The sequence below is a fragment of the Myxocyprinus asiaticus genome, chromosome 15, assembly GCF_019703515.2.
Source record: "Myxocyprinus asiaticus isolate MX2 ecotype Aquarium Trade chromosome 15, UBuf_Myxa_2, whole genome shotgun sequence".
Classification (NCBI taxonomy): domain Eukaryota; kingdom Metazoa; phylum Chordata; class Actinopteri; order Cypriniformes; family Catostomidae; genus Myxocyprinus; species Myxocyprinus asiaticus.
This window is the reverse complement of record NC_059358.1, coordinates 10,810,676-10,836,901: the sequence shown is the minus strand read 5'-3', so window position 1 is coordinate 10,836,901 and position 26,226 is coordinate 10,810,676. Positions and strand designations below refer to the sequence as shown.

Below are 26,226 nucleotides of genomic sequence, written 5' to 3'. Positions count from 1 at the left end.
AACAAGGCTGTGAGGGACATGAATACAGTCTGATCAGTAAGTTGTACTGTCTTAATGTTCTAGATCAATTTTTCACAACTCTTGTTTTCTGGAATTTTAAGGTCTATTGCACAAGTTTAGTACATGCCCTAAACATTAACAGAATTACATAACTCACATAGTGCTCTTCTGAGCAGCATACAGTGAGGCGCATAACATTAATGTTGTTATGTCAGGATTCAGGAATGCTATGGAGACATAACAGACAATCATGGACAATATATTCTGTTTTGGCTCAGTTTGATAAGAATCAGATTTGCATGAACAGTGTGTTTTGTTAAGATTTTATGATCTTTTAACTTTGTAAATAATAGATTATCATTTTTTTGAGATTTCATAATATGTTAAAAAAAATGTTTATGTGAAGTATGACATATATGTATAATGTAATCAAATCAAACTTTAAGCAGATCAAATCAGTGAAGGGATTATATACAATAATTTCCAAATAGCAAACAACTCAAGTATCAAGCCATTTTAATCAGTCAGCTAAATGACATTTTGGCTGAGAGTTCTGACACCACTCTTGAGACTAGGCCTGTGGAGGTCAGGGTGGGATATGGCTTATCTTTATGCTTTAACACAGTGTGAGCAGGTGTGGCCTTGTTTTGTAGGGTAAATAAAGGAAACGCCAGAAGCAGAGGGAAAACATGATGACAGTGCATGTGAACGCTGATTCACTCTCCCTCTGGTACAAATGTGACCAATGTTGTGGCCTGAAACAGTGGAAGTAGACTGATTGGAAAAGGAAGGAGAATAAGGGCCGTGTCAGTGACAAAACTCCAAACCAGGAAAGAAAGTTAAAAAAAAATTTCAATCCTGATGAAAAGGTCATCATTCTCATTTGGAGCGAATTACGGGAAAACACACAAAGATTAACATTACTCTGAGCCTCTGTTCTTATTTCCAATTTATGCACAAGTAAAAATTATATTTATACACAATTATTTTATGTATTATGTAATTAAAAATATGCTATATTTTACATTATAATTGAGCAAATGTATATATAGATTGACAGATAGATGCAATAGCATGATAAATTATGCAATATCATAATAGATGATGCAGTATCATGCTGAATAGTCAAGCCTGCCCCATTAGATCTGAAAATTCACCAGTGTGTAAGTCCTTTTGTTCAAACTAGTGCATAACTCGAGAGCAACTGGACTATTGCTGAACCTTTAGACCATGCCTCTCTAAGCCAAACAGGCTTCTCAAATACATCCATCTGAGCGGTGTTGAGGGGGTTGGAGTGCTTTGTTCCCAAAAACTGGTGACCGACATCCTCAACTGAGAGGATTATCTTTTGTTGTAGACATTTTCACTCAAAAAAGGGCTAATAATTTAGGTTTTTACTCAAAATGAAAGTTCATTGCATGTGCCATTTAATAATTACTGTTATTTAATAATTTGGTGTCGTCTGAGGCAACCAATTTTAGCTCTGCAGTCATTCTTTTTACATAATAAAATAATTTCAACTGAATGATTATTTTCTGTGCATTTATTAAGTATGTAACCGGTCCTGCTCGATTCACTCCGAACGGGATTTCAACTGGCGTCTCTGGCACGGGAGGTGGGCGTGCTAAAAAGGACACCTTGCTAAACAAGCTCGATTTCACACGTCATTGTGAAATGTGTCAGCGCTCAATTCATAACCCAACGCAAGTATGCGCTGCATTCTCAGCATTGCCGCAAGGGGCGCTAGAGTGAATTATCTTCTTTCAGTCAACAACTGTCTTGGCGGACGTGGGCAGCAATTTGAGTTGAATCTTTTCTGAAAATATATATGACTTTTTGTCCCCAGTCCATTCAAATGAACTTGTTTTTTCTCCGTGTCTCTCCCCACTCCTCAACTATCAACTCATCTTCCAAATCCAGGCTGCATCCAAAAACGTAGGCAGCTGACTTGCTGCCTAATCAGTTAATGGCTTAACTGACAGCTGTTTTGAATGAATGGAACTCTTAAGGAACTGGTTTCCGAACAGTTTCAAAAGCACCTTATTTTCATCCTGCCTCTGTATACAGCCTCCGAAGGCAGCATTTTCCTGGTTTCGGATGCAGCACCGGTTTCGTGGTCACGCCTAAAAAAATCTATTGCCCTCTTGTGGTCTGAGGTTTGTAACCGCCAGAGCAACGCAAGAGCGCACGTAATGTATGTACAAAGGGACCACGTGTTGGCCATGCGTTGGCCAAGCTCTCGCATCTGCATTTGCAGACTTGCATGAAGTATGTTTCGGCCTTAAAGACTACAGCCTCTAGCATAGCGTCTAGCTAGTGCGCCTCTTGAGGCGAGGGGAGTTAGGTTTACACACTGCACAGCTATCTACCTGGCTACCGTTACAAGTACATAAATGTACTTTGTTTTCCACTTTGCATTGGGGTCCTGATCACCCTGTATGGGCTTTATTTTTGTGATAATGACCGGCCAACTGTACATTATCTTACACAGTATGCTGCTCATATTTAGTTTTAAGAGCCATCAAAACCTTGTAGCACTGTCTGGTTAAAGATGAACTTAGATTAAAAAAAATTTTTTTTAAATCCATACATATTTCGAAGTTATGCTAAGTAAATACAGTTCTGTACAGTAGACAGTTTTATAATGTTATCTTCCGTAAGTTAATGATTAACAAATAATCATTTGAAAAGCACCTTATTTTCATCCTGCCTCCATATACAGCCTCCGAAGGCAGCATTTTCCTGGTTTTGGATGCAGCACTGGTTTCGTGGTCACGCCTAAAAAATCTATTGCCCTCTTGTGGTCTGAGGTTTGTAACCGCCAGAGCAACGCAAGAGCGCACGTAATGTATGTACAAAGGGACCACGTGTTGGCCATGCGTTGGCCAAGCGCTCGCATCTGCATTTGCAGACTTGCGTGAAGTATGTTTCGGCCTTAAAGGCTACAGCCTCTAGCATAGCGTCTAGCTAGTGCGCCTCTTGAGGCGAGGGGAGTAAGGTTTACACACTGCACAGCTGTCTACCTGGCTACCGTTACAAGTACATAAATGTACTTTGTTTTCCACTTTGCATTGGGGTCCTGATCACCCTGTATGGGCTTTATTTTTGTGATAATGACCGGCCAACTGTACATTATCTTACACAGTATGCTGCTCATATTTAGTTTTAAGAGCCATCAAAACCTTGCAGCACTGTCTGGTTAAAGATGAACTTAGATTAAAAAAAAAAAAAAATCCATACATATTTCAAAGTTATGCTAAGTAAATACAGTTCTGCACAGTAGATGGTTTTATAATGTTATCTTCCGTAAGTTAATGATTAACAAATATGTTGAGTGTTTTAATAGTTTGCCCAAAACAGGGTGGGAGCTGGACATTATCAAATGCTTGCCTTGTTTTTGCTTAACCTTTATTGAACCAATGTAACCATCAAAAATGGAAAATAAAATAAGTTCACACTAGCAATTTTTGAAAAAATTTGTACAGTACAGCCATTATTATCATGGAGTGCTCTGCCCGGTCTTGCCTTTCCCGGGATGAGGTCACGTGCGTTGGTGACAGTCAGTCACTTTCAGACGCAGCATTTCATTGGCCGAGAACGTCATAGTAAGCCCCTCCCATGGGCCGTCCTCAGTGACGTCACGCCTGATCAGCTGTTTATTTTCCACAACAATAACAAAGGGAGCAGTTGAGACCTCGGAGAAGAAACGAAAAAGAACTGACTGCGAAACTCCGAACTAAAGGGTCCACAAACTTGTAATTTCTTCCGAGAAGAATTATATTAATATATTTTTGTATTTCATACGACAAGTAATCTACCTCAAACACTTGAAGTGATCTTTTTTTGTTTTGAAGTCGTCTACCCTCTTCCTGTTTACATTTTTTTTTTTTACCGCAGGTGAGTTAAACGCTCTTTGTTGTTCATCGACGGACACTTTGTTTTGATACGTTATGAAAACGTTTCTGCAACGTCTCAGCAAAGTTATGAGAAATACACAGAGCTGCTGCGTGCACTCAAAAGTGAATTTGTGGTCAAAAGTTTCATTTTTAAAAGCAAGAATAAAAATATGCATTCAAAGGCGTCTTTCGTGAAATTAGGCTATTGTATGCACAACTCATCAGAGTCTGCAAGCGATGTGATATGTGTTCATTGTTTGATTCTGCAATGTGAGCATGTTTGGATTTTACGGATTAAGCTTTGTTCAGCAGTGCCAGTTGAGCGTTTGCAGTCCGCCCTGTCGGTCGGTGTAGGGTTACACTCATCCATCCTCCCCAGTCCAGTCTCTTTGGGTGCGGGTCAAGAAAACATCATATATGGCTTGACTGTCCAAATACAGATTTAAAATATTTTCGCACCTGTGTAATTATACACAAAACTGTGCATATGTTGCTCAGAATGGATTACAGCTGCTGTGTTGTGCAATTAATGTGCTATTACTTTGTCTCACTGTGTTGAATCTGTTACTAATCTAAATTAATCTAAGTCGCGGGTGTTGAGGTCACAAATATAATGGTATTCGGTCCTTTAAAATAGTAAAGGCGATAAAATTATTATTTTCTGAATAAAGGCTTTTAAATGTGAATTTTTTTTTTTTTAAATGCGACCACAATTGGATAATTTTTTGTTTTTAAAAGATGTTTTTATTTTTTTTAAGTTCACACAGTACAAGACAAACACTGTGTCTGCATTGCTAGCAATTTGCCAGTTTCAGTCATCTTTTCTTCCTTTTTTGTGCTATATATATATATATATATGTATATGTATGTCTATTGTGTATTCTATATATACTTTTTTCTTTTCAATATTTATCTATTTTTTATTATTTTTTAAAAGTATTTTTGCTGTTTTTGTATTGTTGTGTACTGGAAGCTCCTGTCACCAATACAAATTCATTGTATGTGTAAGCATACTTGGCAATAAATCTCATTCTGATTCTGATTTACAATGTACACACATTCGTGCTTTATGTTAAGCCTGACATGCTGAAAACTACTCCGTTAATGTTTTCACATTCACAATTATGAATGACATCTGAATCATGTACTGTACATGACATATTTTCAATTTAAAACGGCAAATTCTGCCAAATGGTGAATAGTTTACTTTCGGTTGGTACAACATTTTAATCCTAAAACAGTGGTCAAATTTTGCATGTTTAGTTAGATACTTTCATTTTACATGACACAAACACTCTTAATCTGAACTGCTTGCTGATGTGCGCTGCTGGAATAATCCATGAGGTTTCCGCTTAGCTTCTGAAACTTGAGTCCCGCGACTCCCGCCTTCATTGATTTGATTGGCTATCTCAAATGACATTGACGAGTGGTGGTAGACTACTGAGCACGCTAAAAATTTTACTTTTTTTTTTAAACCTTTATGTTATTCCTGCAACAACTTAATGACTACTAGATGGCAATGCATAATGGACTGCAGCAGAACAGCAACAAGGATATCAATGGGGGGGGGGGGGTTGCCATATCTGATTATTGGAGGGGGCTTGTCCCCCTCATAGTATATTGCGGTTACGGCCCTGGATAGAAGTACAGTCTCTTTAATGGTATGCACTGTAGAAAGCTCCTAGATAACATAACATTTTTACAACTCATGTTTTCTCATTAGTTTTTATTATTATTATTCATTTTATTTTTATCTACTGAAAATCTTTGGAACAGGTTTGTCAGCTGAATGTTCAACACCAATGTAAACAACAGTATAACCCATTAAGACTACTTTTTCCTCATAGCTTTGTTTTTATATCTGTCAAAATAATTAATTTAAATATGGGATACTCTGAATAAGGTCTATAAGGGGTGTTCCTGTTTTTATGAGTATTACTTGTCATGTTTACTGTGCAGATGTAGCTATGTGTATGTTAATGTGGTGTGTTGTTTTGCTGCATTCCATTTAAGTCAGCTTTCATACTGTTTTTCTCCATACTTCCTCATAAAATGTTGTTCTGAACGTATTCAGCCATTATAGACATACAGTTCACCATAATATATGCCAATAAACATTGAAATATGTTGTTGGGCCTTTTGAAGGCGTCACTGTACACAGACTACGTCACTCCCTCTATAGGCTGATGTTACGTAATAACCCATTCAAATAGTGTGAAAGTGTGAACAAGTCCAATATTTTCAGCTTTAATTCTGTTATTATTTTCTCGATGCATCCATTGCTGTGTCATACACTTACATATCTAGTGCGGCCTAATGTGCATTTTGTATTTGCATTTTTCTTTCAATTGTATGCCTTGTTCGATGCATAGTATCAATGCCATGAAAATGGATTTCCTGCAATGCACTGTATGTTCTGTACACACCAGGCCAATTCTGCCTTGTTTTTAGATCTGTGTACCACTCACCAATACAATGCATGGATTGCATAGAGATTTTGATTAAATGCAGATTTGTTGTTTGCATCTTACATAATTTATTTTGAGAGCATCTGCTAAAATGTTGGTAAATGTGTGTGTGTGTGCAGATAATCCTCTTTTTGGGGTTCTAAAGGGATACTTACTGTACGGATGTGACCCCACCCCCTTAACAGTCAAACAAAGCACTCTGCTATGACAATATGAGCAGGTGGAAGGGAGTATGAATTGGTTGCCTTGTCTCAGTGATGCACAGGGGTGAAGAACAGCTTGTAGTCCTTCACTTTACAGCTGTCTTTCTTTGTTGTCACAAGCAAAACAGCGGAGAAGGGTACCCTCATTAGTCATACTCCTGAACGAGGCAGGGTGTATCTGTGCATAGATCAGTTTTCATAGGAATAAGATTCGTCTGAAGAGGACAGGTAACAACCAAGGCACTTCACATTGCTTTGTTGTGGCCGATCTGTTCTCATGAATATCCGTCTGTCTTTTATGAGCATGCACCTGTAATTTACAGTGCATCTGGAAAGTATTCACAGTGCTTCACTTTTTCCACATTTTGTTATGTTACAGCCTTATTCCAAAATGGATTAAATTCATTATTTTCCTCAAACTTCTACAAACAATACCTCATGATGACAACGTGAAAGAAGTTTGTTTGAAATCTTTGCAAATGTATTAAAAAGAAGAAAAAAAAAAATCACATGCACATAAGTATTCACAGCCTTTGCTCAATACTTTGTTGAAGCACCTTTGGGACCAATTACAGCCTCAAGTCTTTTTGAGTATGATGCTACAAGCTTGGCACACCTATTTTTGGGCAGTTTCTCACATTCTTCTTTGCAGGACCTCTCAAGCTCCATCAGGTTGGATGGGGAGCGTTGGTGCACAGCCATTTTCAGATCTCTCCAGAGATGTTCAATCGGGTTCAAGTCTGGGCTCTGGCTGGGCCACTCAAGGACATTCACAGAGTTGTCCAGGAGCCAATCCTTTGTAATCTTGGCTGTGTGCTTAGGGTCGTTGTCCTGTTGGAAGATGAACCCTCGCCCCAGTCTGAGGTCCAGAGCGCTCTGGAGCAGGTTTTCATCAAGGATGTCTCTGTACATTGCTGCATTCATCTTTCCCTCGATCCTGACTAGTCTCCCAGTTCCTGCCGCTGAAAAACATCCCCACAGCATGATGCTGCCACCACCATGCTTCACTGTAGGGATGGTATTGGCCATCCCTACAGTGATGAGCGGTGCCTGGTGGTATTTGTGATGAGCGGTGCCTGGTTTCCTCCAGACATGATGCTTGCCATTCAGGCCAAAGAGTTCCATCTTTGTTTCTCATGGTCTGAGAGTCCTTCAGGTGCCTTTTGGCAAACTCCAGGCGGGCTGTCATGTGCCTTTTACTGAGGAGTGGCTTCCGTCTGGCCACTCTACCATACAGGCCTGATTGGTGGAGTGCTGCAGAGATGGTTGTTCTTCTGGAAGGTTCTCCTCTCTCCACAGAGAAATGCTGGAGCTCTGTCAGAGTGACCATCGGGTTCTTGGTCACCTCCCTGACTAAGGCCCTTCTCCCCTGATCGCTCAGTTTGGCTGGGCGGCCAGCTCTAGGAAGAGTCCTGGTGGTTCCAAACTTCTTCCATTTACAGATGATGGAGGCCACTGTGCTCATTGGGACCTTCAATGCTGCAGAAAGTTTTCTGTACCCTTCCCCAGATCTGTGCCTCGATACAATCCTGTCTCGGAGGTCTACAGACAATTCCTTGGACTTCATGGCTTGGTTTGTGCTCTGACATGCACTGTTAACTGTGGGACCTTATATAGACAGGTGTGTGCCTTTCCAAATCATGTCCAATCAACTGAATTTACCACAGGTGGACTCCAATCAAGTTGTAGAAACATCTCAAGGATGATCAGTGGAAACAGAATGCACCTGAGCTCAATTTTGAGTGTCATGGCAAAGGCTGTGAATACTTATGTACATGTGATTTTTTTTCGTTTTGTATTTTTAATAAATTTGCGAAGATTTCAAACAAACTTCTTTCACGTTGTCATTATGGGGTATTGTTTGTAGAATTTTGAGGAAAATAATGAATTTAATCCATTTTGGAATAAGGCTGTAACATAACACAATGTGGAAAAAGTGAAGCGCTGTGAATACTTTCTGGATGCACTGTAAGGCTGATCACAACAGAACATGAGACGCTCATGACCAGGAAATATTTGTGTTCTGTACATGAAGAAATTATGTTCTGTACATGGAGGCTGCTTCCTTTGTCTGTGTAATGTATCATTTCATTAAACAACGTGGTTTACATTTTGGGGTAAAAGTGAGCGTCTGTCTACAAGGGTATTGGATAAAATTAGGTGATTGTTCCTTTGTTTAAGTCTCATGCACTGATTAAGTGTTCTTCTCTTGTGTCCTCCAGGGCCTTTGTGTTTGCACAATCAAAAAGAGCTATGGCTGAACTTCATCAGGTGTTCCTCAGCTGAGAAGGAGTGACTAATGCACCTCAGCACCTTTACCAAGATCTCAGTGAGCGGCTCTCGCAGCTGATGACCAAAGAGCCTGGCTCTCGCCCACTGCCAGCAGGACTGTCCAGCCTCACACCTCTGCCCGGGACACCATCATGTTCCAGAGGTTCACCAGCATCTTGTTTGGAGACTCCCTGGAGGAGGGCAGTGGATGCCCTGCAGATCCAGACTTCAACGAGAAGGAGGAGGAAGATGAATGGATCCTGGTTGATTATCTAGGTGAATATGGATGATCAAATTTTCACATTCCGTTTCTCTGAATCTTAGTGTGGTTAAGCTCAATCAACAGCATTTGTGGCATAATGTTGATTGCCACAAAATAAATAAATAAATTCACCCTTTGTTTACTAAAAAAAATTGCAGTTACAGTAAGGCACTTACAATGGAAGTTAATGGGGTCAGTCCATAAATGCTTAAATACACACTGATGTAAAATTCAGCCCATTAGACGTAAACATTATACATGTTAACATGATTTTAGTGTGATAAAATCGCGTAGTTACCTTATCTGTGCAAAGTTACAGGTATATCCAATATTACAACTTTGTTGTTATGACAACGAAACCCTGTAATCCAAAATGCAAAATGTTGGATAGAACTTTCAACAGATACAATTAGAAAGTGATTTTATCACACAAAAATCATTGTAACATGTATAATGTTTACGTTTTATGGGCATACGTTTGAAACTGTGTGTAGTTTATGGACTGGCCCCAATCCCCTTCATTGTAAGTGCCTTAATTAAATTGTGATTTATGCTTTTTCTTTTCTTTTTTTTTTTTTTTTTATGAAGGAAGGACACAAATGTTTTTTTTAATGTATTTATTTATTTATTTATTTTTTATTTTTTTGAGGTGATCAGCATTATGCCCAAAATGCTGTTGATTGAGCTTAATTTGTATTGAATCCGGACTATTTTTTTATATATAAAACCATCAGTCACAGGCCAGATCGTAGTCTAAGAGACCCGATTCGGTTCATAACTCAATTTTGAAAAAAATGTAGAGTTGCTACAGTTTGCCTTTGCAGGGCAGACATAATATCTTTGATCAGTGAACTGAAATATGGATCTCAGTCTATGTCAGGGTTGCTCCTTACATGCAGATAAAGCCTAGATGAAACACATACTGCGATCAATGAACAGGCTTAGGGGCTTTTCACACAGGACTCATTCTTGTATTCATCTGCACTTTTTTTAAATTGTTGGTTACATTTACACAATAAACTTTCACTAGATGAATGTCTTTATTTCTTCAGTGTCTCGCACCACGAATTCTTTGTTTTAAGACAGTGTGTCAAGTTAAAAGATAGCAAACTTTTAAAAGTAGCCTCTGCACTGTATCTAGCTGTTTTTCAACGCACCCCATGGGAATGGCCCCTTAGTCTGTATCAGGGTAACTGACCTAATAAGCATTTTATCTAATGACACACCCCCAGAACAGAATTCTGCAGAATTGGAAAGTAATTCACAAAATTCTACATATTCCCCAGGCCTTGTTCATTTAATAAATATTTTGGCTGATTTCGCACATTCTAATTTGATTATGGTTTCAGCTACCGATAAGAGTGTAGTAGTCTCAGCTTTGTTCAACACATTTTTACCATTTTAAAACCATTCCACAGAATTCTTTAAATTTTGCCCCACAATCAGTGTAAGAAATCCTCAACAGGTTCAGTCTGTGCCTGCAAAAGACGTATTATGTCTGAAATGACCCTAGCTAACCTCATCTGATTCAGTTGACATGGTCTGCTGGAGCCATATTTCAGACACCAGGTTGATTCAGTAACACTTGGCACAGAAGCAATGCCCTTATTAGATGCCTTCGTATGCTTCCTGCCCAAATAGAGGCCTTGCTGCCTGTACAGCCCCTTCTCATATTGTGTATGTGTGTGAATATTTCAGGTGCAAGGGAATCTGGTTGGCCCAGTTCACCTCTGATAAGTGAAGCCCTGATAGTGCATGGGCAACGCAGCTTTTAGCTTGCCAGACAAAAGTGTTTGCGGTAGGGTCTGCAGTAAAAACAGGACAGACTGAGTTACAGTTAAATACACATAGCACGGGAAGGCCTTGAACATGGAGCAATTACAAACATTAATCGTTGCCTGAAGGCTGAGGTGGACAACAGGGGAGTGGAGAGACACTTCTCTTGTTATGTATTTTAGCTTGACAGAAATATCCAACATAATACAACAGTGGTTGTTGCCCAAGATGGTGAGAGGATTAGAGGTTAACTGACTTCACAAGGACATTGGAGAGTGCCTCTAAGAGGGTTAAGAGCCTTCTTAACCAGCTGAGTTGAGAAAAAGTTGCATGTCATTTGGCAGTAGCATACGAAACTGCAGATAAACAGGGTGTGGCACTGTACAATGGATGTTCGGTGTATAACATCAGTGCTATGGGTGTGGGACTTGTTTAGTGACTAATCAGTCCTGTATTGTATTTAGTGTAGATATACAGCTATTGTCACATTATTTTTACTGTAAGTAGCATTCTTCACATGAACGGCATGTAATTAGAGGCTCCTGCATTGTTCATGCTTGCTTAATTCAAGGTAAGGGAGTGAGGGATTGTTCAATCACACTGCACCATAGAGGCAGGGGAGAATGCATAGCACTGTGGGGTTCTGTCCAAAAAGCCAGCTGTTTACACCTCTTGGTTAGCTGCCAAGAGCCACGAAGAGTCCAAATAAATATGAACCGTGGACAAAAATATTTACTCTTTAGGTTTGTCTGGGAGCATGACTCATTTTTAATAGAACCAGTAATACTTTCAATTAATTATTTTCCCTTTTATACAACTTCACATGGTTTATTGATCGAAGGTATCGATTCTTCAGTTCATTCTGTGTTCAGATGTTTTTAGTATCAACCAGGGGTGATTTTGAATAATTACAGTTCTCTTTTATTCAACTTCATATTATTTTGCCTATCAAACAATTCTTCTGTTAATTCTATGTTGGTTTAACTAGATTTGTACATTTTCTTTAGAAAATGTTAGTGGTGCTTACCTGTGTAAAACTCACTGCCACATAAAAGTATTGTGGGTGGTTTTTAGTGCATTGCTATATGGTATTGTGGTTGCTGTGGTGTTCAGGGTGGTTGCTAGGTGGTTTCTTAGAGGCAAAAGTCAAAAAGCCCACCCCATACAGTAGTCTTTATGATATTCAGGTTCTTATGGCTCAGGTTGCAGATTTCAAAAAAAGGATGGAAGGGGAATAGTCAATCATATTTTCAAGAAAGCACTCCTGATTGGTTAGTGTTTGATTAAGGTGTAGAGTTAGAAATGGGCTCTAGTTTCTCCGAACAACCCTGTAGCGCTTTCCTGCTGAATATTACTGATTCGTCTAATCAGTTGTGTCTTTCCTCTTGAATTTGAATGACTCTTCACCTGCCTATGTTTCAGTTTTCCACACCTTTTATCTTCTGCAAAAATTGCTTAGAAAAGTGATAGCAATAAGCAATAAACCTCAATAAGCTGCATGATTTTAGGCACCATTCATGTCTGTAAAACAAACAGTGTGGAACGAGTCACACACAGAAGCTTAATACTTAGGGTTAGCTGTTTGCTCGAATCCCTAAACCTAAGAATGAGCAATTGTAATAGTGCTGCTTGCCTTAGAAAACACAACTAATTATTCTTGACTATTATAGGAAATTGTAATGATTATTTGCTCGCAGTATTATCAAACTGTAGTAACCGTCCTGTCTTCTCTCTGTCCCTGTAGCGAAGGCCTGCTCCAGTGCATGTGGAGATGATTTGGTGGCTGTGTGCTCTGATGATGTCGCTCCCCTGGACTCTCCTGTGCGCTGCTCCTCCTGCTCATCTCTGGACTCCGCGGCGGACATTGACGGCGAGGACAACAGCTTCCTGTGTCTGGAGGCAACATATGGGCTGGAAGAGAGCTGGTTTATCACCCCTCCACCGTGTTTCATGGCTGGGGGCAGAGCGCCAGTTCTGCTGGAGACCAGTCCTCTGGAGAACCTACTGATCGAGCACCCCAGCATGTCTGTGTACACCGTTCACAGCCCCCTTCAACGGCCTGCTAAGGACGGCACCCGTGAGTCATCAATTTTAAGGTAAATACTGATTCCCCTAAAGAGATAATTCACCAAAATGAACATTTTGTCATTTTTTACTCACCCTCCTGTTTTTCCAAACCCATATGATTTTCTTTTTTCTGTGGAACACCAAAGGAGAAGGCAGATTGTTTGGGACTGACAGCCTCAGTCACTATTCTCTTTCAATGAATCTTTTTTTCATACAATGAAAGTGAATGATGATTGAGACATTCTGCCTAACATCTACTCTTTTGTTCCATGGAAGAAAGAAAGAATTGTATTTTTATTTTGGGTAAACTATCGCTTTAATTTTAGAGTTCAATAAACCACCCCTTGATATGTTTTATTTAGCTAATATTTGTTCAGTTCATTGTAGAATATCTGGCAGAGTTTGGTTAAAGCAGCTCTGTTTCTTTTGTTTTATGACTCATTAGTTTCTTCAGTTGTTGAATGGTGGGAATCCCTGCAAGTGAACCACTTCACACACCGTGACAATTTGAGACTCGTGATTGATGAGGAAATTGAAGCTGTTATTTGGAACAGCTGGGATAAACAACTGGATATGTTGCCCCTATGTTGTTTATTTGCCCATGCACTTTTAAAGCTCTTACTGAATTTCTTCTATGTACAAGCTCAATGTTTGGAGTTTGGAAGGGTTACTACTACAATACTGTAATAACAATAAGATTCTGATGGTTTTAACTCAATGTATCATGATGTTGCATTGTGTGAAGAGGTTTAAATTTCAGGGATTCCATATCATTAGACAACAAATCACCATTGTATGCTGCCCAGCAAAGCCAAAACTCACCCTGTAAACACCAAAATAGAAATAAATTGTTTTGTTTGCCCATTGTGGATTTTAAAATAGTCTCATTCCATTTTCTCTGAATTTGAGCATAGTCAAGCCAAACATGTATGTGACAGGACAGATCATTGTCTATGAGGCCAAATCCTGGTCTTAAAGAGATAGATCACCCAAAAATGAAATTCTCTTATCATTTACTCACCTTCATACCATCTCAGATGTGTATAACTTTTAGAAGAATATTTCAGCTCTTTAGGTCCATACAATGCAAGTAAATGGGTGCCAAAATTTTTAAGCTCCAAAAGCACATCAAGGCAGCATAAAAGTAGTACATAAGACTCCAGTGGTTAAATCAATGTCTTCTGAAGCATGATGATAGGTGTGGGTGAGAAACAGTTCAATATTTACTGCAACTCCTTTTTTACTATCACTCTCCACTTCCACGTTTACATTCTTCTTCTTTTGTTTTTGGTTATGTGCATTTTGGAGCTTAAAAATGTTGGCACCCACACCACTTGCATTGTATGGACCTACAGAGCTGAAATATTCTTCTAAAAATGTTTGTTTGTATGCTGCTGAAGAAAGAAAGTCATTTACATCTGGGATGGCATGGGGGTGTTAATGATGACAGAATTTTCATTTTTGGGTGAACTTTCCCTTTAACTCAGTTTTGGCTAAATGTATACTGTAGTTACTGTGTTTTTCCTTTGCAAGATGGCATAATAAATAATGATGCAGTATAAACAAAATGAAAACAAAGTGCAGTTACTTTATAAAAAATAAAAAAAAAGTTACTTGCTGAATCCAATTTTCCATACTTGCCTAATATAAAGTATGGCAAAAAAAGTCCAATGTAGTAGTATTACTGAATCCTCAGTATTCATGAAGCAGTAAGTGAGAAATACCCAGATAACCTACAATTTCCAATTCTGAAACCAGAGTAGATTGTTTTCGTACAGTAGTTGTTTTTATTATGTCAAATTCCGGTCAAGGGTCAATACCCACATCACCGGAAGAAGTATGCCTGAAATCTATTCATATTAATTGCATGCATACCTAAAGAACGTACTGTTTTACCGGTCAAGAAGTGCGTACTTCAGCATGTACAGTGCATACTCTGACGGCAGTGTTGATTTCTCAGGGCCAGCAAAGCCTTCTTTGCTGGCCTAACATGCCAAATAAATAAAAAAAATTTCATCCTTTCATACTCAATCACCTTTTTGCCTATGTATTTTTAATCACTTTCCACTCTTAATTAATCTACAAACAAATAGAGAAAAACGAAAAGTTTATCCAGTCAGAATTTATTCCTTGATTCTTACAAGCAAAGTGTGACAACTGTTTCACAAATCACATGCCGGAAGCAGCGCGTGAGTTTGAGCTCCACCCCCTCAGGCCTTCAGAATTTCCACAGAATCCCTCAACGGTGCAAATGAATGAGCAACTAAAGTCATATTGTCAGATTCATCAGCCAATCAGATTGATTTATTTGTTCTTGGGGGGTGTGATCTTTATTATATGTCCCAGTTGAGGCCTTCTAGCTGGCCTTGAGTGACGCAATCACGCTTTAAGTGATGTACCTATTTCAAGAGCGAAAAGCGCGAGATCTTGCTGAGGAGTCAACTGTCATCACTGCTGGTATTGCAGTTGAGAAAGAGATCCTTATGGATTTAAAAACCTGAGATGTTCTGCATGATTGTGCGATTGATTAATTGAACAGGAAAGGAGTGCTGTTTCTCACTAAAAGCAAATTGGTAAGTGCTTTTTGCATTGTTATAGCAACATCAGGAGTTTTCTAAGCGTAAATTAGGCTGCTTGAGCATTCAGCGTCGGATCAAGTTTTGAAAAGTAGTCCTGCGTTCCATTCAGCTCGGAAAGTCGGATTTTACAACTTCCTACTACGAAAAGTGAAATGAAATGCATCTTGAAGTCAGAATTACAACTTGTATACTCGTGCAGAAATTCTAAACTCCGATTTCGCCGAGATGCAGGGGCATTATGTCACACAAACATGTCGACAATCAAGGAGATATACAAAGTAAGTGATAAACATTCACTTTATTAAGTAATATCGATAAATGAGTTCGTTTCCACATTACATGATATTAAAGCTTGTTTAATAAATGCCTGTAGAAACAGGTGTATAAAACATGGTAAATTATAATCTCTTTTGTTAATCGTACACCTGAAGCACAAATGCTAGCACTGCAGCATTGTTTATCAGTTGGGTTGCTAGGAGACATCTCTAATGAGAGTCAAACCCCTGCTAAGCTAATGAATATCGGGGAATGGAATGCTTTTATGGTCGGAGAAATCAAGTAGGAATATCCCACAACCAACTTGAATAGAACGCAGCATAATGTGTAGCCGACGAAACTAAATTTATTGCAAGCAACATTTAAATTGCAAATGTTATTAGATAGATTTTTACAGATATTATAGACCTCCTTGGTCTGTTCGGGAGATGTTCATTTCACAAAACAGTCATGCTGCAGTTAAAATTAGGCTTGCTTGAGCATTAAGTGTCGTTTCAAGTTCTGGCTTTCATGCGTGGACGTGTTTTTAAAATGTCCATTTGTATTATTAGTTAGCTGTGACATAATGTATGATGCCCAATGGCATACGGTGTCTTATTCATTGTGAAACTGTGTTTTCTTAATGGCATGAATCACATTGAAGGTCTAGACTTTAAATGCACACCCCGCCACTGTCTGACGGTACGTGATTTCAGATGCAGGGACTAAATAGCTGTGTCCGAAATCGTGTACTGTCAAAGTATATAATGCATTCAATGAAGGACACAATTCTCCCCATCTTTAAGTATGCAGGTGAGTAGTATGATTAGGTTCTCAGACATACTTCATCTGGGAATGTGGGCATTGTCATAATGATTTTGGCATACTATATATTAGGGAAGCATGCATATTTGGACTCCTCTTATACATCTTACAAACATGAACAGTTAATTACAGTTGAAGTCAGAAATGTACATATATTACATTACATTTGAAGTCATTAAAACAAATTTTTAATATTAGCAAACTAAAGTTTCGGCAAGTTGTTTAGGACATCTACTTTGTGCATGACACAAGTAATTTTTCCAACAATTGTTTACAGACAGTTTCACTTTTAATTGACTATATCCAGGGTTGGGAGCGTTACTTTTGAAATGTATTTCACTACAGATTACAGAATTCATGCTGTAAAATGTAATTTGTAACATATTCCGTTAGATTACTCAAGGTCAGTAATGTCATCTAAATACATTTAGATTACTTCTTCAGCACTGGTAGATTTTTCACTTGTTTTGACTATAAAAACTCTGCCAGTATGGTAAGACAAAATACACATGTTAAAAATACATTCTCTGAAAAACCTAAATATCTTATGCAGTGTTGTTTCTAAAACAAGATAAATCAGATTGATTTGTTTTAAGGATTTTTAGATATTTTTGCAGGAAAACAATGCTATATTATCAAGAATACGATTTTTGCCCTAATATCAAAGGTCTTACTTGAAAAAAAGAAATTATGATCCAACGTGAATTTTCTTGATAAAAAAATATGATCTTGCCTGGTAAAATGTGCATGTAAAATGACTAGAAATAGCATTTTAGCTTAGCGTAAAGCTGACATTGGTTTATTTATATTTCTTCTGCTCCAAACTTACTTCAAACTTACTTCTCTGTCTGCTCGTATGAATGTAACACATCATAAGAAAGTGTTTCACCACTGTTCAAATGCACTTTGGATTACATCATTTATATGGATAAATGTTTTACATCTGAAAGGACTAAATATTAAATGAAACAATTGACAATAAAATGCAAAGTAATCTCTTCAGTAATCAAAATACTTTTTGAATGTGACTGTATTCTAATTACCAATGATTTAAATTGTAACTGTATTGGAATACAGTTACTAATATTTTGTATTTTAAATACGTAATCCAGTTACATGTATTCCGTTACTCCCCAACCCTGACTATATCACAATTCCAGTGGGTCAGAAGTTTACATACACTAAGTTAACTGTGCCATGAAGCAGCTTGGAAAATTCCAGAAAATGATTTAAAGTATTTAGCCAATTAGCCATTTAGCTTCTGATAGGAGGTGTACTGAATTGGAGATGTGCCTGTGGATGTATTTTAAGGCCTACCTTCAAAGTGCTTCTCTGCTTGACATCATGGGAAAATCAAAAGAAATCAGCCAAGACCTCAGAAAAAAAAATTGTGGACCTCCACAAGTCTGGTTCATCCTTGGGAGCAATTTCCAAATGCCTGAAGGTACCACGTTCATCTATACAAACAATAGTCCATTGGACCACACAGGCATCATACTGCTCAGGAAGGAGATGCATTCTGTCTCCAAGAGATGAACATAGTTTGGTGAGAAAAGTGCAAATCATTCCCAGAACAACAGCAAAGTACCTTATGAAGATGCTGGAGGAAACAGCTAGACAAGTATCTATATCCCGAGTAAAAAGGAGTCCTATATCATCATAACCTGAAAGGCTGCTCAGCAAGGAATAAGCCACTGCTCCAAAATCGCCATAAAAAAGCCAGACTACAGTTTGCAAGTGCACATGGGGACAAAGATCTTACATTTTGGAGAAATGTCCTCTGGTCTAATGAAACAAAAATTGAACCATAATGACCATTGTTATGTTTGGAGGAAAAAGAGTGAGGCTTGCAAGCTGAAGAACACCATCCCAACCGTGAAGAATGGGGGTGGCAGCATCATGTTGTGGGGGTGCTTTGCTGCAGGAGGGACTGGTGCAATTCACAAAATAGATGGCATCAAGAGGGAGGAAAATTATGTGGAATTTCAAGCAACATCTCAAGACACCAGTCAGAAAGTTAAAGCTTGGTCAAAAATGGGTCTTCTAAATGGATAATGACCCCAAACATACCTCCAAAGTTGTGGCAAAATGGCTTAAGGACAACAAAGTCAAGTTATTGAAGTGGCCATCACAAAGCCCTGACCTCAATCCAATAGAAAATTTGTGGGCAGAACTGAAAAAGCGTGTGCGAGCAAGGAGGCCTACAAACTTGACTCGGTTACACCAGTTCTGTCTTGAGGAATGGGCCAAAATTCCAGTAAATTACTGTGAGAAGATTGTGGAAGGCTACCCAAAACGTTTGACCCAAGTTAAATTTGAAGGCAATGCTACCAAATTCTAACAAAGTGTATGTAAACTTCTGACCCACTCTCTCTACTATTATTCTGGCATTTTACATCCTTAAAATAAAGTAGTGATCCTAACTGACCTAAGACAGTGAATGTTTTCTATGATTAAATGTCAGGAATTGTGAAAAACTGAGTTTAAATGTATTTGGCTAAGGTGTATGTAAACTTCTGACTTCAACTGTATGTTCTGCCTTTACAAGAGAATTATTGTTGAGTAGTGATTGACATTTTCTGTTCTGTATGGCTTTTCAGATCTGAAGTTCAGCGCAGGCCGAGTCACCCCTCTGGCTGCTATGCAGCCACCATCGTCGCTGCCCACGCAGGCTTCTTGGAGCAGACTAAGAATGGCCGACTGGCCCAGCGCATCCGTGACCATGTGGAGCGTCAGCAACTGTCCCGCAATGCCCTCCGTCGCCTCAACCTGCTGCGCGATGGCGGAGCCAGACAGGCCAAAGCCACCGGAGGCTACATTCAGCAGCCGGGACAGAGACAGTATAACTACTGAGGCAGCCCCCATTGCACTCCCCCATCCTATCCCACACGCAGCTCCCTCTCCACCTCCACGCTGGGAGAATTAGTCGTTTCACCAGAAGGATTGGAGTCCTTTAGAATCAATGCCATAGGTCACTTTACTTCACGGCAGGTTCCGCTCAACTTGAATGTGTCTGCATGACGTTCTGTTTTATGTTATGTGTCATGAGGGTTGAATTGTGTTCAGTTACCAAGTGTTTGTCTGCCGTCAAATGCACTTTCCTAAGCAGTGCTCTGGTGTGTTCCGTAGCACATATTGGCAGCTTGACACATTTGTTGCCTTTTAAGTTCTTTTCGCTGCTTTAGAGACACAGTGCATTTCTTTAAAGCCATACTGAGTTCAATCACGTCAGTGACTATATCATCTGCAGCACTTTTCTGGTTAGAAAGGAACCTGCCTGTGATTCTGTAGTTCAGATGCTTTTTTCCTTTTTTTTTTTTCTCTTAAAAAAACAAAAAAACAATTGTAAGGTATACTAGGTTTATTATAACTAAAAGCTTTGTTTCTATAGTAGGTTTCAAAATATGTAAATATATATTTAAAAAAAAAAAAAAAAACTTCCAAAATATTTTCAAAAGAAAACAATATTGAATATATTACATATCAGTATGAAGTTGATACGAGTGTATGTTATCTGCATAGATATGTATGTAAGCAACGGTTTTTTCCCCCCTATTTTAGTGACATTTGATGTATGACTGTGTAGTGATAGTTTTCCAACAGGTGAAAAAGAAACAAACAAACAAACAAAAAATCAAGTGTTGTAATGTTATTTTTCATGCTTGCTCTATATCTGCAGTACATGTCTCAGGGTCATCATTGTTCACCTTTGCTCTTGCGAGAATGCAGATTAATTGCAGAAGATAAATTGTCTCTGTGAATACTGGAGAACCTCTAACTTTGTTATGTGTATGTTACCTTGTGGAAATACTTGTAATTCTTGTAAATCTTTAACAAAACTTGTGTCTAACAATTTTGAATGGAAGCGAAACACTTGCTCGTCCAAAGACTGTGAAAACAAAATGTATCTTAATTGACTGTTAAAACCTTTGAAGACAGAGTGAAACTGTTAGCATTTTAATTCAGAATTTAAAAAAAAATTCTCAGTGTAGTGATTTTTTGTTATATGCCTTTATCATGTTTTTTTTTTTTTTTTTTTTTTTGACAAGTTACAAGTTGTATTTGCTGAATGAAATATTTAAAGTAGCAACAAACTTTCTTTGTAGGTTATGTTTCTTATTTTCTATTCCTTTATCATGCATGACCTGGTGTTGTAAATTTCCGGTGACACTGCCAAGGTAAATGTCTCCCCTTAATGAATGCAACTGAGTTCAGAAACTCTGACATTCAGCAGAATACATATGAGCAACTCAAGGAAAACTCAGTCAACACAAGCAGTGTGTTATATGTACCTTGGTATGAAAGGTATGAGGACATGCAAAATTTCTTTCAATGACTGTACTGCCCCTAAGGGTTATCAGTCCTTCTCTTCTTTTGCTTGCTGAAGTCTGTCTTGAACAGTATGTTGCATTTTCTGATATTTTCTCTGTGGACGAAGGGAATGGAATGTAAGAATCTCTTCATTTTCCATGAGTTATACTGGAGGGGCCCCTTTTCCTTATGTCAGTAGACACCTGATATTTGGTATTCATAACAGGGATTTCATTTAGACTTGAATTGCATTTGGGGATCATGTGCCTTCCAGGTGAACAGTATGACAATGCATCCGTGAAGAACTTGAAATTTGTCCAAAGGGACACAAACAAATGTAACTTACTATGCACAGGGGATTAACTTGTCTCTGTGAGCCACTTGCTCTGTCAACTTTTTACACAAATGTAGCAAATGTTTTCTGTGTTTAATGTGTGAAGTATATTTTTCTGTGGCATTGCTTAGATTTAAACTGCTTTGGTTGAATTCTTTTTTTTCTTTTTTTCTTTTTTTTACTGGAATAATACAGCACTTTGCCAAAAGTGTAGGGTTTTAGCATTATTTTAGCATTATGTTTATTTATCTTTATCTTGAATGGATGTGTTTTTGGATACATGTCATACACAAACTGTTTTATATGAGTAGTATAATTTGCAAATAAATTGTCCTTTCATATGTCTTGAAACCAACTATTTGTTAGTATGTATACTCTCTCTTCTCAATAAATGTTTAATACAAACTAATGTGTTTTGCGGTCTTGAAGTATATAGTAAGATCAGAAGTGTAATGTGGATCTTATAGACACTAGACTGGCAGGACTTTGCTTGTTCTGGCATCATATGTGTAATTTATTCTGTGATTTAATCACTTAACCACATTATACTGAAAGACTTCCACTCAGGAGCATTTCAGAAACCCATACCAACATGTAACACAACCCACATAATCTCTCAAGAATCCCGAGCCATGATTAGTTAAAGCCTATTAATCATTGAACCAGTGTGGGTATTAGCCTTGATAATGTAGATTTGTAACTGTATGCATTTGATTGTGCCCTCCTTGTCCTTTTCCTCAATGCACCAATGCAGACTGGGGTTAGGCTATATTGGGTTATAGTGGTTTTGTTTGGTTTTTGTCCTTAGTGAATTAATCTATTAAATATGGAATTTTAATATGATATTTAGGAAGCTGTTTATGCACAAAAACAACATATTGAAGATCTTTTCATATAGGAGAAATATATAATACTGCATCAAGGAGAGGTTTATTTACATTTTACAGTTTCACGGTCAACACGTCCTGGATGTGTTGTACTAGCCTGACTTTATGCTGCCTTCATTTGCTATTGGAAGTGGTAATTACAAGTACGCCGTGTTCATGTGCTTTGTTGTCGGAAAGAACAGGAAACATGGACGACGCCAGATTCATTCATACATATTTCTTGAGAAACTTTTATTCTGACACCATATATCACAATTTTGGTCAAATACAAGCTATTTTCACGGTGTAAAAATGTAAAACATGCATAGTAGAATGGTTGCTGAGATACATAAATGAATTTGACCAAAATGGCAAGCGCTAACAATTAGCTGTATTTAGAAAAATGAATAAAACCTATCGTTCACTACAGAAACCGTTCTCTTCTCCGCCATGTTGAAAGTTTACGACGACTCCCATCTCGGAAGCTCAGGAATCATCTAGAACAATGGTTCTCAACCAGGGGGCCGGGACCCACTAGGGGGCCTCAGCACACTACCAAGGGGGCCTTAAGATGACTTAACATTTATTTAAAAAAAGAAATATTAAAATAATTAAAATAATATAACAGTTAAAATGCTAAAAAGGGGGCCTGGGTAGCTCAGCGAGTAAAGACACTGGCTACCACACATGGAGTCATAAGTTTGAATCCAGGGCATGCTGAGTAACTCCAGCCAGGTCTCCTAAACAATGAAATTGGCCTAGATGCTAGGGAGGGTAGAGTCACATGGGGTAGCCTCCTCCTGGTGGCTATAATGTGGTTCTCGCTGGGCGTGTGGTGAGTTGTGCGCGGATACCGCAGAGAATAGCATGAAGCTTCCTCACGCGCTATGTCTCTGTGGTAAGGCGCTCAACAAGCCATGTGATAAGATGTGTGGATTGACTGTCTCAGACATGGATGTGGAGGCAACTGAGATTGTCCTCTGCCACCCGGATTGAGGCGAGTCACTATGCCACCACCAGGGTAGGGTTGCACCAGCTGTGCATAAGTTCTCAGGTAAGTTGGAACTAAAGTTCACACTAAAGGCTTAGTAACTACTAGTTAGTTTGTAACTAAGTCAGTGCTTAATTCAGTTGCACCACCTGTTCTTAAGGCAAGACTTAACTAGTAGTTCCTCCAGTCGCATAATATGACGTTTACCTGTATTTATCCAATTAGCAGCCTTCAAATTTGTACACAGAAGTGTTAAAAAGCCGTGAATTTCAGTTTATCTCGCTACAGTTGATGTTCAAACCTTGTTTGCTCACATAACTGTCAGCTGTAATAAATTATATCCCCATTAAAATACAATACGTAATAAAAGTAGATTTGATAAATAGCATATTTGCCCTGTGTAAATAACAATATATAGGAACTGTATCTAAAATAAATGAGGGGTGATAAATAAATACTAATACAACAGGCTGGAAAAATAGACATTTATTCATTTTAATATCTTATATATATATATATATTGAATGTGTTGAATCTTGACACCGGGCGACGCACCCTGAAAACTGCTCCGTTAGATCGGTTTCATGCTGAAGAGCTAAATGTCAACATCATAATGTATGTCGAAATGATTGATGCCTGTCACGCAAAACATGAGCTCATTGATGTCATAAAATATCAGTCTGCTTTTTTATTCCATCAGTTACTCCTGGTCAGAGGCTTCCGTAAATATTTAGTTTATACGTAGGGTTACGTCCTACCTAAGTTGGATGGTGCAACGCTCAAATATTTAGTAGTGCGTAAATTGTGACTTAGTGCCCATTTACGCCACAACTAGGCTAAGTCTGAACTTACGCACAGCTGGTGCAACCGGACCCTGGTGTATTTTAGCATTTCTTTGCGTCAAGATGAGCGGAAGAAAAAATAGTTCCGGTGCTATACAACAATTCACTCATATAATTCTTTTTTTTTCTGCTTCGAAGCTTATGAGATGCATTAATATTCATGTAATCTAAATAATAAGATCATTTGTAAAAAAAAAAAAAAAAAAAAAAAAAAAAAATTCAGAATATATATTTTTATGTGAGGATAGATATTCTTGATATCACATCAGTATCGGAAGTATCGATACTTTAGTATCGATCTGCCCATCACTGTTACATGTCATACATTCTGCTTCCCACAGATCTCGACCTGGACGAAAGCATGGGAATTATTTGTGCAAATCTTCTGTAAATTTGCACTTTCGTTTGGGCATTGTTTCCACTCAGCTGTCATTTGCTGCTGCTGTCAAGCAACTGTTTGATGCCGAACACAACAGCGCTTCGCGAGTTCGCGGAGAGATTGACAGGCAGGAATTTGGCCAACAGTTGCTGCAAGCCTCTTATAATTGACCAATTGGTGTGCGAGAAGGCGGGACTTACAAAGAGGGGTTAAAGCGATGCAATATGCGCGCGCACACAGTGAAGTATTACACCAGATGCACATCATAATGCAACTAAAGTCGAATCCCAGACATTTTCGCAAATTTAGAAATCCCGACCGGACGCTTTTTTTAAGGTCCGAAAAAGAGTACATGACCGGGAAAAAGAGGACGTATGGTCACCCTAAATATTGTATATATTTTGTATATGTTGAAACTTTACACCGGGCGGCGTACACAGGAAAGTGCACCCTTAGATCGGTTTCATGCTGAAGAAGTACATTTTTACACAAAGTTTTCTCCCGTAAATGTAAACGAGTGTAAATGTCAACATCATCATATATGTCGAAAGGACTGAAGCCTGTCACACAAAACATGAGCTCGTTGATGTCATTAAATGAGTCTGCTTCTTTATTCCAATCGCTACTCCTGGTCGGAGGCTTCGGTAAATAGTTTACACGTAGGGATACGTTCTAACTAAGATTAATGGTGCAACGCTCATATATTTAGTAGTGCGTAAATTGCGACTTAATGCCCATTTACGCCATAGCTAGGCTAAGATGTAACTTACGTATAGCTGGTGCAACCGGCCCCAGCGTTCGCGCCTCTTTCATGTCAATCACATTTTTCCTCAAATATGAATATGTTTTTGGACAGTGTATACTATCCTCATTCTTATGGCATCCCATATTTTTTATCATTTCCAAATCAAAGTTGTATAGTGTGTTTTATAATAATAACTATTATTAGAATAATAAAAAGTAAAATACAAATACATTACTTCATTTTGCTTTGCATATTTCTTGTTTTAATGCTTATTTAAAACGATGACACAAGCTTTGCAGAATTGGTGATCTCTCCTCTCACGGGTTTGTTTACAAGAGCACGTTGTTTCTCCTTGAATAACCATGATTGGCCAGAGGGATTTAAAGCCCCGCCTATTGGAGGCTGTCAAACTAGGAATCGTCTCCTAAAGAGTAAAAAACTCCTTATAAATGCAATATTTATCCTATAAATGTACTCGCATATGGTACATTAAGTCCTCAAGCCCCGGATTCGTTTAACCGGGAAAACAGGAAAGCGCTCTTTTTTTAAATATTTAAACCAAAGTTCAACGCGGCAAAGCGCGAGCCAAAAGATCACAGCCATTTCAATGTGCTACTCTGAAAGTGTTAACATAATCGTTGTTAAATGTACGCTGCTGCTTTTTGCACTTTACACACCAGGCTTTCTGATATTTTTGAAGACAAAAGCAAAATTCAATGTGTTGTTTTTTAGGTTATTTTTGAGGGCTGAAAAGGGCGCCGCGCATGCGCAGTGGTCGAAGATAACTGGACTTTATATAGCTTGGCGCCATTCATTCATTCATTCACACTGATCACTGCGGTAAGCACACGTACCTGGCTCTTCTTTTCAATATTAACATTTCTTATTTTAATTAGACCGCTTCATATTTCTGTAACAACCCTGTTTAGCAGGAACTATGTTGCGGCTTCATGTTGCTTGTCGCTTTAAAATGAAAGTTTGTTCACTTTTTAGCCAGTCAGCCACGACTAGAGACGAAGCTCCTTGTAAGACCTTATAAAGTCTCTGTTTTGGTCAAATTTCTCTGTTTACGCGGACAATAGTGAGTCATGTTTCCAAAAGCGTCGCATTAGGTACAAAAAATACGTAATTTAGACCACAGAGGGTGAGATGCTGC

At 38.5% G+C, this 26,226-nt stretch overlaps 1 protein-coding gene across 2 annotated transcripts; it reads left to right on the top strand.

Annotated features, from left to right (window-relative positions):
• The first annotated feature begins 3,676 nt into the window (after window positions 1–3,676).
• LOC127453490 (tumor protein p53-inducible nuclear protein 1-like) lies at window positions 3,677–21,652 on the top strand. 2 transcript variants are annotated; one of them, XM_051719896.1, is made up of 4 exons: window positions 3,677–3,897; window positions 8,790–9,114; window positions 12,621–12,972; window positions 19,203–21,652. In XM_051719896.1, the coding sequence occupies exons 2-4, from the start codon at window positions 8,991–8,993 to the stop codon at window positions 19,453–19,455; spliced, it is 729 nt and encodes a 242-aa protein (XP_051575856.1). In that variant the 5' UTR covers window positions 3,677–3,897; window positions 8,790–8,990; the 3' UTR covers window positions 19,456–21,652. The 2 variants fall into 2 exon arrangements, with proteins under 2 accessions (XP_051575856.1, XP_051575857.1); XM_051719897.1 differs by lacking the exon at window positions 3,677–3,897 and having other exon boundaries at window positions 8,497–9,114.
• The last annotated feature ends 4,574 nt before the right edge of the window (window positions 21,653–26,226 follow it).